The following is a 16369-nucleotide window of genomic DNA, read 5'->3' on the forward strand; positions in this document are numbered from 1 at the left end:
TAAATTTAGTGCCCCCTCTCTCTTTTTTTTTTTAACCCTTGTAGACTGCAGGGGAGAGCCAGGGAGCTTCCCTCCAACGGAGCTGTGAGGGAAAATGGCGCCAGTGTGCTGAGGAGATAGGCTCCGCCCCTTTTTCGCGGCCTATTCTCCCGTTTTTTATGGACTTCTGGCAGGGGTATTTACCTCATATATAGCCCCTGGGGCTATATATTGAGGTATTTTTGCCAGCCAAGGTGTTTTTATTGCTGCCTCAGGGCGCCCCCCCCCCAGCGCCCTGCACCCTCAGTGACCGGAGTATGAAGTGTGTGAGAGGAGCAATGGCGCACAGCTGCAGTGCTGTGCGCTACCTTGGTGAAGACTGAGTCTTCATGCCGCCGATTTTCCGGACCATCTTCTTGCTTCTGGCTCTGTAAGGGGGACGGCGGCGCGGCTCCGGGACCGAACATCAAGGCTGGGCCTGCGGTCGATCCCTCTGGAGCTAATGGTGTCCAGTAGCCTAAGAAGCCCAATCCGGCTGCAAGCAGGCGAGTTCGCTTCTTCTCCCCTTAGTCCCTCGCTGCAGTGAGCCTGTTGCCAGCAGGTCTCACTGAAAAGAACAAATTCTAAGACTATAACTTTCTAAGAGCTCAGGAGAGCCCCTAGTGTGCATCCAACCTCGGCCGGGCACGAAATCTAACTGAGGCTTGGAGGAGGGTCATAGTGGGAGGAGCCAGTGCACACCAGGTAGTCTAAGATCTTTCTAGAGTGCCCAGCCTCCTTCGGAGCCCGCTATTCCCCATGGTCCTTACGGAGTTCCCAGCATCCACTAGGACGTTAGAGAAATACGTTTTTTTAAAAAAAGGCAAAAACAAGTCTCTCGTTGAAAAATAAAATAATCTTACACGACATGTTCAAATGTAGTTTTTATTTTTGTCAAGATATTTTATAGCTATTTAAAAAGGAAAGAACATTTTGTCGTTTTTTCAGATCGGCAATAGGCAAGTGGTTTAGATTTCATCATCCCCACAAACACATCTGTCTAAATTGTGCTCTGGACAATAGTTGCTCACTAACAATTTCTACAACTACATTGCTGACCTCCTACCTCCTCTAATTAACGTCTTTCCACTTGAAAGCACTAAAAAGGACATGAAAACCGTTAACGTCCAATAATACAGTGAGACAGCAAAAAGCTGTAAATGTAAGCGAACGATATAGTGAAAAAATGTTTTTTCATACATTAGGGAAATATTGACAAAATGTCTCTTTCCAACAATATCTAGTGTTGTTGAGAGTTATCTAGAGAGGCTAAAACATGGCGCCACTGTGCACACCTTCCAAACTCCCAGAATGCTTTGCATTCAGTTACGCCAAGTGTCCTGGGGCCAGCTTCCAAAAAAGGTTTGCACGAGGATGGTGACAAAGTTCTGAACTGCCATGGGTGTAGAGAGATATTTGGGTTATGGAAACATTATGCCCTCCCAAAGTGGCGTGAACTGGGAAAGGCACAGTTAAGCTAAACAGGGTTTAACCACCTCAGAAGTTGGCCTGGTACATGATTGCTACTGTTCTTTAGTCCTTGACAACACAAGATGGCAGTCCCCATTTGAACAGTCCTTTCCCAGCTGAACATATATGGTCCATTCCAATGGTTGAATGATGAAACCTCTGTTCTTGCAACGTCCAAGATCTTCAGACTTTTACGCTGGAGGCCAGAAGACAGGTGATGTCATTTGACAGGACAGAGGGAGAGGATTGCAGAGCTGGTAAGCTGTGGCACCATCCTGGATACAGATGAACTGATGATATTTACATCGGAAACGCCAGTGTTCCCGCTTTTAAAATCCATAATTATAGGTTGGAATTAAAAAAAAAAAAATCACACACTTTTGGGTCATCCATATACAAATAGTGCAACAGAGACGAGAACTCTCCAAGAGTTCGCAGCTAAATGCAGAGGGGTACACCATGATCATAAAGTCCATCTGGCTTCAAAAGGTGTTGAAAGTCTAATTTGGCTGAATAATGTAAACTTATGAATGGTCTCCTCTTTTGTCTGAGTTAAGGGGGGTGTATTCTTAATATAGATTAGTGTCCTGTGGTGATTTTTATTAAGAAAACAAGAGAACTACACTTCGCTGACCCAGATTATTTCACATTTTTAGTTAGTGTCGCTTCAGAGGGAAGGTGGAGAATTGGGAAAGGTTGGGAAGCAAGCTTTAAAACTGCAGAGGGTAAAAATCTTATAAATAAGTGACTACTTCATGTGAAAGACTGGAGCATATTTCTTAAAAGCAGCAGGATGCAGTTTTGTTTAAATTACAGTATCTGCATGTGATAGAATCCTGTGCTCCGATTATCCAGAAGCCCTGTTTGTTGCTGTGCAGTACCAACAGCTCACCAGTAGATGGAGCTACAGGCCATAATCAAAACTTCTCCAGTGACTGCAATAGTTTGCCTCCACATACAGACAAACCAAACCCAAAATTCTCAATAAATAAGTTAAACAAGCTCATTACTTATATTTCAATGTGCACATAATGTCACTTAAGCTTATTTGGATGAAGCGTCTCCGTTAACAGACAGCGTTCGTAGTGCACCAGTGACAACTAACCAGGAACTTTCCACACTCTTTTCTAAAGTGACACGTGACAAATGCACTATGGTGATTCCTGTGGCCTGGCTCCATGGCAAAGATTTAAGCGGTTTCCTACCCCACCCCCTACGTCATACAGGTTGACTGCCATATGTGAAATGCTTTTGGATTTTTCTGTAATTAGGAATATTTCCACACTATAGTGAGATATCTTGGGGATGGGGCCCAAGTCTAAACACACAACGCATGTATGTTTCATATACACACAACCTGGATGTCATTGTATACAATATTTTTAACAATATTGTGCATAAAACAAACTTTATGTACACTGAACTGGCAGAAATCAAAAGCGGTCATTATCTATGTCATGCTTTGTGGATTGTGGAATATTTTGGATACCAGACTTTCCAATACAGAGAATATATATATATATATATATATATATATATATTTATTTATTTTATATTCACAGGCAGAAAGCCGCCTCTAGGACCACAAAACTTGGGGGTTGACATTTTAAAATGGAAGTAACAGTTCTGTGCGTTTTATGTCGAAGAACATGTCCAGTCCATTTCATCTTTTACCTGGAAAGCTGAAATTGCATCGTTATTAATTTTATTATGGTTTGCCGAGAGGTACAACATTGTTGTAACAAAGTGAACGGATCCCGCACCTGTTTCGTGATTAAGGAGTGGAATACAGACACTCTGGGGAGCTCTATCAAACTTTTGAGAGAGATAAAATGGAGAGAGTATTAGCCAATCAGCTTCTGTCATTTTACAGGCTGTGCTTGAATAATGACAGTTAGGCGCTGATAGGTTTGATGCATCTCCCCCTCTATATTTTCACAATTATCTAAAAACAGGTAAGCTGAAGCCACCAGCGCACACACAAACAAAGGACCATTTATCCACAAGTGATAAAACTTGTGGTGAATGAGAAAAGTCATTGCGTATGATGAATGGTGCTCCAGCCAATCAGCTCCCGTCATTGTTTAAATTTAGCTGGGGCACCATTTATCATACGCAACAAGTTTGATCAATCAAAACACGTTTTATCACTTGTTGATAAATAGACCCCACAGTTTGGAAACATTAATATAGGTTTAAATTTCTCCCCACAAGCCAACAGAAAAGGGAACGAACTGTCAATTGCTAATATCATTTGTGATTAAATATTATAAAATGGGACCAGCAGGGTTAATTCTGAAGCAGAGTCTACACCAGGCATTCCCAACCACGGTCCTCGAGGCACACCAACAGTGCAGGTTTTAGTGATATCCAGGCTTCAGCACAGGTGACTTAATTAGTAGCTCAGTTATTTTGATTTAACCATCTGTGCTGCAGCCTGGATATCACTAAAACCTGCCCTGTTGGTGTGCCTTGAGGACCGTGGTTGGGAATGTCTGGTCTAGAGTCTGAAACTGGTAAAGCATTGCGCCAATGATCTAAAAGGAAACGGTGAGATGGAATATTGCAACTCACAAGTCCTTAAATCTTCATCAGGTGTCAAGAACTTATAACAGTACAACTTCCAGCAGCCTACTACTGCTATGTGCAAATGAACACATTCTACTAAGGGCCCGGTTCACTGAAGTACATAAACCAGATGGTTTACATAAATCTCCAATGTTTGCGGGTCGGGGGGGGGGTTGGAGATGGGAGCAGTTACACAAAGCGGGGACATGTTGGCCCTGTCTTGTAAGAGTGTGGAAGCCAGGCCAAGCGCATGTGTGGACGCAAATTTCCTGTCCTCGGCAGAGGCAGTCTGAGTAAGTTGAGGCTTACTCAGGTGGCTGAGGGTTGCGACACACGATACAAAATCAGTGGATTTGAGCATCATTGCTACGTTTATCTGTGAATTAACATACCCGCACATAATGTCCGGGAGCCAATCAATCCATTAGTTACCATGCAGTGAGGCACCAACAGGAAGTTTCACATGCGTAGCACACATGCCTACCCCATGATCCCAGCACTAACCTGAAGTATTTTTAGTCTGACAACATCCTAAAAAAGTTTGAATATGTATTTGTAGACTGTCGTAGCAGCTCTTGCATACAAAGCAACTTACATTTTAAGTTTAGTAGTATTTTAAAAGCATGTTACATAAAGGAGCCTATAGGACTGTAGGCAGGTGTCTGGTTCAGTTTACTCATAATAAGACGCAGACCAGCAGCAACTATCAACATCCTAACTGTGCCGCACAACCTTTAAAAGCAGTGTCGCCCAATTCTCCTGCCTTCCAGCAGTCATTCCACGATACGTCCTAGTTCAGAAATATAATGGATTATCAAGACCCAAAACAGCAAAATGAAATGCATATGCCGAAAAAAAAAAAAAAAGACAAAAAGATAAAAACACAATCTAAATTCATGCTGATGTAACAGAAAACATCCCATCGCCTTCATAACTTGTATCGGAAATGGTATACAATTAATTGCAACCAAGGTGAAATGACGAGGACAGGTAGTCAAATACAGAGGTTTTGTATTGGTTTTTTGAGGGGGTGCAAAGATTGGTTTATTAAACCAAAGTAATGGAGAGTAGGGAGGCCAGGAGGTGCTGCAGTTCCGGTCTGTACATTACTCTCGTCAGTTGAAGGGCGATTGTGTCATGTAGCGGAGATTAGCCAAGGCTGTTTAGCAAGTGTCCACAGGAGGATTGTACGCCTTTTTCTGCAGTGCGCACAGACTGTCTGCAAGGGCTGCTCAAGTCTTCCATGAGCAAGAGCGGTAGAACCACATTTTTCCTCATCTGTGTGATAATTCCAGGAGTCCAGGGGGAAGAATTATTTAATTTTTATCTAGGTTCGAGTCTATCGCCAGTTTAAACATGGCTTAACCAGGGTGCAAAACGCGTCGTGGATTACTGTATCACATACATAAAGAACAGAAAAAGACCAAAAGAAACAAAAAAGTCAGGAAAAGCAGGTATTGACCATATGACCATATTAAAGTTAATAGGTACTATAAAAGAAGAAAAAAAGCACTGTACCAAGATGACTGCTTGTAGCCCTTAGTCCTCACTTTCCCATTTCGATGCTGCGAGCAGGTTATGTGCAAGAGAAGCGTAAGTAGGGTGGGAGCTGAAGAATAACATGATGTGTTTTATCTGCACTGGAGACTGAGCCACAAATGTAGAGAGCAGAAAAACGAAAGGATCAGGAACCCAACGCGTTTCGTTCCTTGGGGGAGCACTTCAGGGCGGTCAGGCCAGTCTTAGGAGGGACTAGTTGGTATTTGAGTTTATGCGGCCAGCAGGGAATAGAGGAGGTGGTGGAGGAAGGTGATGTGAGGGGGGAGGCATGCTGTGTGGGAGGGAGTGGAGAAGCGGCAGAGATAGTGGGTGCTGTGGTAAGGTGGGGGAGAGGCCTGGGCTTGATTGACCTGGTGAATTGCCGCTTTGTGAGGAAGCGGAGAGACTCGCTGCTGTTCCGGGACTGCCGGGAGTTGGGGGATTGCCGCCTTGGAAGCACTTTTCCCTGTGCGCTTTCAGCATGTTGGAGAAACGGAAGCGCTGGCCGCACACATTGCAGGGATATGGTTTCTCTCCGGTGTGTGTACGGCGGTGACGCTTCATGTTAGGCCGACTGGTGAAGCTCTTGCCGCAGATCTCGCAGATGAAAGGTTTCTCTCCTAAAAAAAAAAAGTTAAGGGAACAGGGATGGGGCAGACACTGGTCACTGGCAAGACTTATACACAACATACATGTAAACCCCCCAAGTAAAACTCTCAACATACAACCAAGTAAGTACCTGGGCCTATGGAAACAAACTGCAACCCTTCCGCAAGGCCATATCTAACCCTTTACACAGTACAGAAGGGCTGAAGCAACCTATATCTCCCCGTAGTGCTCCAGCGAAGTACCACTGCTTGTTATACCCGCTAAGAGCTACAGCCAAGTAAATGAGAAGGGAAGAGGGGGCGGGAGAATCAAAACCCCAAATCTTAGTGATCTTTGCAGAACACAAGGAGATCTCTTTATTATGTCCTCAGAGATCTGTAATGAAGGTTACAGTTCCACAAGCACATGTTCCTGGTTGCAGGGCTCGGACTGTACACTGTAGTATTTGGTACCGTCATAGTGCTGTACAGTAGCTTCTCTTGTGTAGCACTGCGTGAACATTCAGACATTAATACAGATAACAGGATTCCTCTTCTTTCTACAGGTCATTTTAATGTATTGCAATCATGGGAAGGTTTTTCACATGCTATAGAAATAGGGTTCCCAACCCTGATCTACAAGTATCGGCAACAGGTCACGCTTTAAGGATTTCTTTGATCATCCAACGGTGAGCTAATCTATTTTGCTGGGTCAATAATTAGGCCATATCACAAAACATGACCTATTAGTGGTATTTGTGGACATTGGTTGAGTATTCCTGCTCCAGAAGCAGCCCATCCACAGTACATACTCCTGTAAAGGTGGAATTAAGCTATTTTAAGAGAATATTACACATTGGGCCGCTCCTAACAGATACGCTCAGGCGTAAACTCCCGCTCATCAGATCTCTATCACCGTTACCTTACCCACTAGGCTCACATACCCAGGCCTATTGCTTATGGACCCTAGAGTGCAATATATACTACCCGAATTGGCCACTGCTTTCATAGTACAGGAAATAAGCACAGAGCCTCGTGCCGGCCTCAGAAGTGTTGTTGAATGGAGCTTATTAAAATCATATTTCTATATAGGGGACACGCTAATCCCACCCTCCGGCAACTCCCTGTCCTCATTTAACAGATGCTCACTATTAAACGAGTCTCCACACAGGACCGTACCATCCTGCAGTGCTGGGTGGGGGGACAGTACTGCAGATAGAAGTTGCGTTCTGTTTCATAGCAGTCATGCCTACCCCACTAAACTGAAAGGGACTCTCGGTGGGTGAAGACACAACAGACTGATATTTTACAATAGAAAAGCAAATAAAACACGGCCACTAAGCCAACCATGCTAATTGATTTTTATTTTATCAAACAGATTAAAAAAGCCTTTTTCACAACGTGTGTGTGTGTGTGTGTGTGTGTGTGTGTGTGTGTGTGTGTGTGTGTGTGTATAATGGGGACAGCGTGAATGCATTTAGCATTATGTACAAAGCATTTGCAGTATCGTACATTACACATACAAACAGGAAATTATTTAATACCTATTTCTGTAGGGAGCCTTTAAACCTTTACACACATGCGTGTGAATACTAATGATGCACATGTATACACAAGGCAACTCGCATGTTGGGTTTAGTAGTCTCATGTACAAGGATGGTGGAAGGCAGCACAGCGATGAGTGACATCGGGGCAGATGTATTAAGCCTGGAAAAGTGATAAAGCAGTGATAAGTGGAAGGTGATAACGCACCAGACAATCAGCTACCACCTGTCAATTGACATATTGGAGTTGATTGGCTGGTGAGTTATCACCTTCCACTTATCACTGCTTTATCACTTCTCCAGGCTTAATACATCTGCCCCATGGGGTGGGTGGGGCGTGTACCAGAACACAGCAGGAGAGAGATGCGTAACATGGGGTAGTAACAGAGCACAGCAGGAGAGAGATGCGTAACATGGGGGTAGTAACAGAGCACAGCAGGAGAGAGATGTGTGACATGGGGGTAGTAACAGAGCACAGCAGGAGAGAGATGTGTGACATGGGGGTAGTAACAGAACACAGCAGGAGAGAGATGTGTGACATGGGGGTAGTAACAGAACACAGCAGGAGAGAGATGCGTGACATGGGGGTAGTAACAGAACACAGCAGGAGAGAGATGTGTGACATGGGGGTAGTAACAGAGCACAGCAGGAGAGAGATGCGTAACATGGGGGTAGTAACAGAGCACAGCAGGAGAGAGATGCGTAACATGGGGGTAGTAACAGAACACAGCAGGAGAGATGTGTGACATGGGGGTAGTAACAGAACACAGCAGGAGAGATGTGTGACATGGGGGTAGTAACAGAACACAGCAGGAGAGAGATGTGTGACATGGGGGTAGTAACAGAACACAGCAGGAGAGAGATGTGTGACATGGGGGTAGTAACAGAACACAGCAGGAGAGAGATGTGTGACATGGGGGTAGTAACAGAGCACAGCAGGAGAGAGATGCGTAACATGGGGGTAGTAACAGAGCACAGCAGGAGAGAGATGTGTGACATGGGGGTAGTAACAGAACACAGCAGGAGAGAGATGTGTGACATGGGGGTAGTAACAGAACACAGCAGGAGAGAGATGCGTAACATGGGGGTAGTAACAGAGCACAGCAGGAGAGAGATGCGTAACATGGGGGTAGTAACAGAACACAGCAGGAGAGAGATGTGTGACATGGGGGTAGTAACAGAACACAGCAGGAGAGAGATGTGTGACATGGGGGTAGTAACAGAACACAGCAGGAGAGAGATGTGTGACATGGGGGTAGTAACAGAACACAGCAGGAGAGAGATGTGTGACATGGGGGTAGTAACAGAACACAGCAGGAGAGAGATGCATGATATGGGGGTAGTAACAGAACACAGCAGGAGAGAGATGTGTGACATGGGGGTAGTAACAGAACACAGCAGGAGAGAGATGTGTGACATGGGGGTAGTAACAGAACACAGCAGGAGAGAGATGCGTGACATGGGGGTAGTAACAGAACACAGCAGGAGAGAGATGTGTGACATGGGGGTAGTAACAGAGCACAGCAGGAGAGAGATGCGTAACATGGGGGTAGTAACAGAGCACAGCAGGAGAGAGATGCGTAACATGGGGGTAGTAACAGAACACAGCAGGAGAGATGTGTGACATGGGGGTAGTAACAGAACACAGCAGGAGAGATGTGTGACATGGGGGTAGTAACAGAACACAGCAGGAGAGAGATGTGTGACATGGGGGTAGTAACAGAACACAGCAGGAGAGAGATGTGTGACATGGGGGTAGTAACAGAACACAGCAGGAGAGAGATGCGTGACATGGGGGTAGTAACAGAACACAGCAGGAGAGAGATGCGTGACATGGGGGTAGTAACAGAACACAGCAGGAGAGAGATGTGTGACATGGGGGTAGTAACAGAGCACAGCAGGAGAGAGATGCGTAACATGGGGGTAGTAACAGAGCACAGCAGGAGAGAGATGTGTGACATGGGGGTAGTAACAGAACACAGCAGGAGAGAGATGTGTGACATGGGGGTAGTAACAGAACACAGCAGGAGAGAGATGCGTAACATGGGGGTAGTAACAGAGCACAGCAGGAGAGAGATGCGTAACATGGGGGTAGTAACAGAACACAGCAGGAGAGAGATGTGTGACATGGGGGTAGTAACAGAACACAGCAGGAGAGAGATGTGTGACATGGGGGTAGTAACAGAACACAGCAGGAGAGAGATGCATGATATGGGGGTAGTAACAGAACACAGCAGGAGAGAGATGTGTGACATGGGGGTAGTAACAGAACACAGCAGGAGAGAGATGTGTGACATGGGGGTAGTAACAGAACACAGCAGGAGAGATGTGTGACATGGGGGTAGTAACAGAACACAGCAGGAGAGAGATGTGTGACATGGGGGTAGTAACAGAACACAGCAGGAGAGATGTGTGACATGGGGGTAGTAACAGAACACAGCAGGAGAGAGATGTGTGACATGGGGGTAGTAACAGAACACAGCAGGAGAGAGATGTGTGACATGGGGGTAGTAACAGAACACAGCAGGAGAGAGATGCATGATATGGGGGTAGTAACAGAACACAGCAGGAGAGAGATGTGTGACATGGGGGTAGTAACAGAACACAGCAGGAGAGAGATGTGTGACATGGGGGTAGTAACAGAACACAGCAGGAGAGAGATGTGTGACATGGGGGTAGTAACAGAACACAGCAGGAGAGAGATGTGTGACATGGGGGTAGTAACAGAACACAGCAGGAGAGAGATGTGTGACATGGGGGTAGTAACAGAACACAGCAGGAGAGAGATGTGTGACATGGGGGTAGTAACAGAACACAGCAGGAGAGAGATGTGTGACATGGGGGTAGTAACAGAACACAGCAGGAGAGAGATGCATGATATGGGGGTAGTAACAGAACACAGCAGGAGAGAGATGTGTGACATGGGGGTAGTAACAGAACACAGCAGGAGAGAGATGTGTGACATGGGGGTAGTAACAGAACACAGCAGGAGAGATGTGTGACATGGGGGTAGTAAAAGAGCACAGCAGGAGAGAGATGTGTGACATGGGGGTAGTAACAGAACACAGCAGGAGAGAGATGCGTAACATGGGGGTAGTAACAGAACACAGCAGGAGAGATGTGTGACATGGGGGTAGTAACAGAACACAGCAGGAGAGATATGTGCGACATGGGGGTAGTAACAGAACACAGCAGGAGAGAGATGTGTGACATGGGGGTAGTAACAGAACACAGCAGGAGAGAGATGCGTGACATGGGGGTAGTAAAAGAGCACAGCAGGAGAGAGATGTGTGACATGGGGGTAGTAAAAGAGCACAGCAGGAGAGAGATGTGTGACATGGGGGTAGTAACAGAACACAGCAGGAGAGAGATGTGTGACATGGGGGTAGTAACAGAACACAGCAGGAGAGAGATGCGTAACATGGGGGTAGTAACAGAACACAGCAGGAGAGATGTGTGACATGGGGGTAGTAACAGAACACAGCAGGAGAGAGATGTGTGACATGGGGGTAGTAACAGAACACAGCAGGAGAGATGTGTGACATGGGGGTAGTAACAGAACACAGCAGGAGAGAGATGTGTGACATGGGGGTAGTAACAGAACACAGCAGGAGAGAGATGCGTGACATGGGGGTAGTAACAGAACACAGCAGGAGAGAGATGCGTGACATGGGGGTAGTAAAAGAGCACAGCAGGAGAGAGATGTGTGACATGGGGGTAGTAACAGAACACAGCAGGAGAGAGATGCGTAACATGGGGGTAGTAACAGAACACAGCAGGAGAGATGTGTGACATGGGGGTAGTAACAGAACACAGCAGGAGAGATATGTGCGACATGGGGGTAGTAACAGAACACAGCAGGAGAGAGATGTGTGACATGGGGGTAGTAACAGAACACAGCAGGAGAGAGATGCGTGACATGGGGGTAGTAAAAGAGCACAGCAGGAGAGAGATGTGTGACATGGGGGTAGTAAAAGAGCACAGCAGGAGAGAGATGTGTGACATGGGGGTAGTAACAGAACACAGCAGGAGAGAGATGTGTGACATGGGGGTAGTAACAGAACACAGCAGGAGAGAGATGCGTGACATGGGGGTAGTAAAAGAGCACAGCAGGAGAGAGATGTGTGACATGGGGGTAGTAACAGAACACAGCAGGAGAGAGATGTGTGACATGGGGGTAGTAACAGAACACAGCAGGAGAGAGATGTGTGACATGGGGGTAGTAACAGAACACAGTAGGAGAGATATGTGCGACATGGGGGTAGTAACAGAGCACAGCAGGAGAGAGATGTGTGACATGGGGGTAGTAACAGAACACAGCAGGAGAGAGATGTGTGACATGGGGGTAGTAACAGAGCACAGAAGGAGAACGATGTGTGCACTGGCACTTTAAGAGAGGAGGAAGGCCCATGTTTAGTCTCCGATTGGACCTCTCCTCTCCGGCGTGTGCCAGAGCCTACAGCACATGCGCAAGTCTCCGGGAACATGGCATCCATGCCGCATTTCTGGGGATATCTGTATTGCGCATGCGCAAATCCCTGCAAAAAAAAAAGCGCGGCCATTTTCCCCCTGCTTTTTGCCACTCTGCAGCAAGCACCGGGCTGACAGAGATAAGTATAGTTAAATGGGTGCAGGGTGTGGGCCCCCTTAACCCAGGGGCCCGTGTGCACCGCACACCTTGCATCCATTATAGATAAGCCGTGGATGTGTGACAGGGATGTAACAGAACACAGCAAGAGCGAGGTGTGACAGGGGAGTAACAGAACACAGCAAGAGCGAGGTGTGACAGGGGAGTAACAGAACACAGCAAGAGCGAGGTGTGACAGGGGTGTAACAGAACACAGCAAGAGCGAGGTGTGACAGGGGAGTAACAGAACACAGCAAGAGCGAGGTGTGACAGGGGAGTAACAGAACACAGCAAGAGCGAGGTGTGACAGGGGAGTAACAGCACACAGCAAGAGCGAGGTGTGACAGGGGAGTAACAGAACACAGCAAGAGCGAGGTGTGACAGGGGTGTAACAGAACACAGCAGGAGAGCAATGTGCGACAGGGGAGTAACAGAACACAGCAGGAGAGCGATGTGCGACAGGGGAAGAACAGAACACAGCAGGAGAGCGAGGTTTGACAGGGGAGTAACAGAACACAGCAGGAAAGCGATGTGTGACAGGGGAGTAACAGAACACAGCGGGAGAGCAATGGTGCGCAGGTCTCCGGAAACATGGCATCCATGCCGCATTCCTGAGGATATCTGTATTGTGCATGCGCAAATCCCTGGAAAACGCCACGGCGGCCATTTTCCCCCTGCTTCTTGCCACTCTGCAGCAAGCACCGGGCTGACAGAGAGGTAAGTATAGTTAAATGGGTGCAGGGTGTGGGCCTCCCTTAACCCATGGGCCCATGTGCGCCGCACACCTTGCATCCATTATAGATAAGCCATGGATGTGTGACAGGGGAGTAACAGAACACAGCAAGAGAGCGAGGTGTGACAGGTGAGTAACAGAACACAGCAAGAGAGCGAGGTGTGACAGGGGAGTAACAGAACACAGCAGGAAAGCGAGGTGTGACAGGGAAGTAACAGAACACAGCAGGAAAGCGAGGTGTGACAGGGGAGTAACAGAACACAGCAAGAGAGCGAGGTGTGACAGGGGAGTAACAGAACACAGCAGGAAAGCGAGGTGTGACAGGGGAGTAACAGAACACAGCAAGAGAGAAAGGTGTGACAGGGGTGTAACAGAACACAGAAAGAGCGAGGTGTGACAGGGGAGTAACAGAACACAGCAGGAGAGCAGGGCCCGACTCATATGGGACAGGAAGAGAAAAGTGGTGTGTAACCTGGATGGTTGAAGAACAAGAAGCATGATACTGGGCATAGGGGAGGTGTGAAACTGTATATGTGGCAGAAAAGGAGACAAGTTCTCGGTATGAAAGGGGATGGTGGCTGTAGAAGTTGATTCAGACACTGGAAGGGGCATTAGGAATAAAGGGCACAACACAGGACATTAGGAGTAAAGGACATAACACAAGGCACTAGGAGAGCAGGTAAAATAGTTAGCTATAGACTAGGGTTAGGTTTATGTAAGGGAAGTCAGGTAGGTAGATGGGTGGACATAGGAATGGAGTGATAGTATTAAAATGTTTTGGATAGGGAGAGAATAAACAATATTAAATGAATGTCCTTACTTTCCTTACCGGTATGGGTCTTCATATGTTCATCAAAATACTGTTTCATGTTGAAGTCTTTGCCGCACCACTGGCACATGAATTGTTTGTGCCCAATATGGATGCTCATGTGTGATCGCAGCTGATACTTGTACTGGAAACGCTCGTGGCAGTTCTGCAGAGAGAAAACCAAAACTGCCGCTAGAGAGGTCCAAGACACATATCTAATCACAACTTCTATACAGTCATGCTGCAAAATGGGCAACATCACCACAACTAAATGTGAAAACCTCCCTCACACTGGACATGTCCAGGGATCACATCACACTGGACGTGACCATGTCTTACAATTCAATTCCTACAACGGACCTATTAAAGCCAAGCTGGGTCCAGTCCTCATTTCACAATAAGATAGTGACAAGTATGTGACAGGGATTTTAATGCACTGCATGTTTAACAGCAATAAATAAGATTCTGCAGAGCTGTAATTCTTAAGTATAATCATTGTGCTATCATGTCTGAGACGCTTCATTTAAAAACACATGAATTAGAAAATAAAGAGTCAGCAATACCAAACAGTCATGATAAATTAGCTATCGAAGATAGGGTTCTACTGGAGTACGTGGGGGCTCGTCCGGGGCAAGCAAATTCCAAACAATTTTAACAATTATATTTCTATAAAATACTTAAGTTGTTTGAATTCTATCTAATGTATTTAGTTGAAAAACAAAGTTCATACATTATAGTTACATATATTTTACTGGATTAAGAAACCTAAAAAGCACTTTAGAGCACATACGTTGTGCACACATACATCGGAAACTGCAATTTTGTCGGCTGAAGAAAAATTAATGAGAATTCAGTCATTCAATTCAGCTGAAACTTATACAAACACTAAGCCACCTCATAAACCAATGTTCAGCCCACAAAATGTGACACTTCATGACCCTGTTCCCTCACAAGTACTAATGTGTAGCTGGTTTTAGACCAGACTTCAAGATATCACCCCTTTGTAAATAATCCAGCATCTCACCTCACACTTGAAAGGCTTCTCCCCGGAGTGCTGCAGAGAATGGACCTTCAGAGACATACTTCGCTTAAAGGACTTTCCACAGGTTTCACACGTGAAAGGCATGTCCTTTGTGTGAGCTGTTAGAAACCAAAAATTAACAGATAAAAATTAAACAGTACCATAGTGCCCAAAATGTTAACCTATAAGTTATAAAGAACATAATTTTCTTCTGAGACTTTTAACACTAATCATTAACACTGCCCTCCTAGCAAAGCGTTGCTGCCTTCGCACAATTTATCAGCTCAATAGTGGAAGTGTTTCCCCCCCCACCCCCACTTACACACGCACTACTCACCAACCAGGTGCTTTCGGACATGGGCCATAGTGTAGAATTTTTTTTCACAAATGTCACAGGAGAACTTCTTTTCAGCATAACCGTGTACGATTTTATTGTGTTCATGAAGAGACCAGAGCTTCTTAAAGGTTTTCCCACACGTTAAACACTGCAAGAGAAGCAGCCACCGAGGTTAAGGCTTCTCATGATAGGAGAAAGAGTAATATCAACTTATAAAACAAATTTCCCCCAAAACCTGGGCTAAGCATTCAGAGAAAAACTGTAGGAAGGGGAGAAAAAAAAAAAAAACCTCTAAAAAAATAAGATTTTACTTACCGGTAAATCTATTTCTCGTAGTCCGTAGAGGATGCTGGGGACTCCGTAAGGACCATGGGGATAGACGGGCTCCGCAGGAGACATGGGCACTTTAAGAAAGAATTTAGTTCCTGGTGTGCACTGGCTCCTCCCTCTATGCCCCTCCTCCAGACCTCAGTTAGAGAAACTGTGCCCAGAGGACATGGACAGTACGAGGAAAGGATTTTGTTAATCCAAGGGCAAGATTCATACCAGCCACACCAATCACACCGTATAACTTGTGATAACTACCCAGTTAACAGTATGAAAAACAACAGAGCATCAGATCAAGACCGATGCAACTATAACATAACCCTTATTGAAGCAATAACTATATACAAGTATTGCAGAAGAAGTCCACACTTGGGACGGGCGCCCAGCATCCTCTACGGACTACGAGAAATAGATTTACCGGTAAGTAAAATCTTATTTTCTCCAACGTCCTAGAGGATGCTGGGGACTCCGTAAGGACCATGGGGATTATACCAAAGCTCCCAAACGGGCGGGAAAGTGCGGATGACTCTGCAGCACCGATTGAGCAAACATGAGGTCCTCCTCAGCCAGGGTATCAAACTTGTAGAATTTTGCAAAAGTGTTTGAACCCGACCAAGTAGCAGCTCGACACAGCTGTAGTGCAGAGACCCCCCGGGCAACCGCCCAAGAAGAGCCCACCTTCCTAGTGGAATGGGCCTTGACCGATTTTGGTAACGGCAAACCAGCCGTAGAATGCGCTTGCTGAATCGTGTTACAAATCCAGCGAGCAATAGTTTGCTTTGAAGCAGGG

The 16369-nt window shown here is 46.0% G+C and overlaps 1 protein-coding gene across 2 annotated transcripts in view; it reads right to left on the reverse strand.

Annotated features, from left to right (window-relative positions):
• Positions 1 to 889: 889 nt before the first annotated feature.
• The window catches only part of ZBTB47 (zinc finger and BTB domain containing 47), a 98706-nt gene continuing 83226 nt past the window's right edge, over positions 890 to 16369 (reverse strand). The window contains exons 3-6 of one of the 2 annotated variants that reach the window (XM_063924354.1): positions 15253 to 15400; positions 14919 to 15034; positions 13916 to 14060; positions 890 to 6215 (exon numbers count right to left, since the gene is read on the reverse strand). In XM_063924354.1, the coding sequence (XP_063780424.1) occupies positions 5809 to 6215; positions 13916 to 14060; positions 14919 to 15034; positions 15253 to 15400 (816 nt within the window). In that variant the 3' untranslated portion in view covers positions 890 to 5808. Of the gene's footprint in view, positions 6216 to 13906; positions 14061 to 14918; positions 15035 to 15252; positions 15401 to 16369 lie in introns of both variants that reach the window. The other variant, XM_063924353.1, reaches the window with a different exon arrangement.

Source organism: Pseudophryne corroboree, chromosome 5 (assembly GCF_028390025.1).
Source record: "Pseudophryne corroboree isolate aPseCor3 chromosome 5, aPseCor3.hap2, whole genome shotgun sequence".
In the NCBI taxonomy this organism is placed as follows: Eukaryota; Metazoa; Chordata; class Amphibia; order Anura; family Myobatrachidae; genus Pseudophryne; species Pseudophryne corroboree.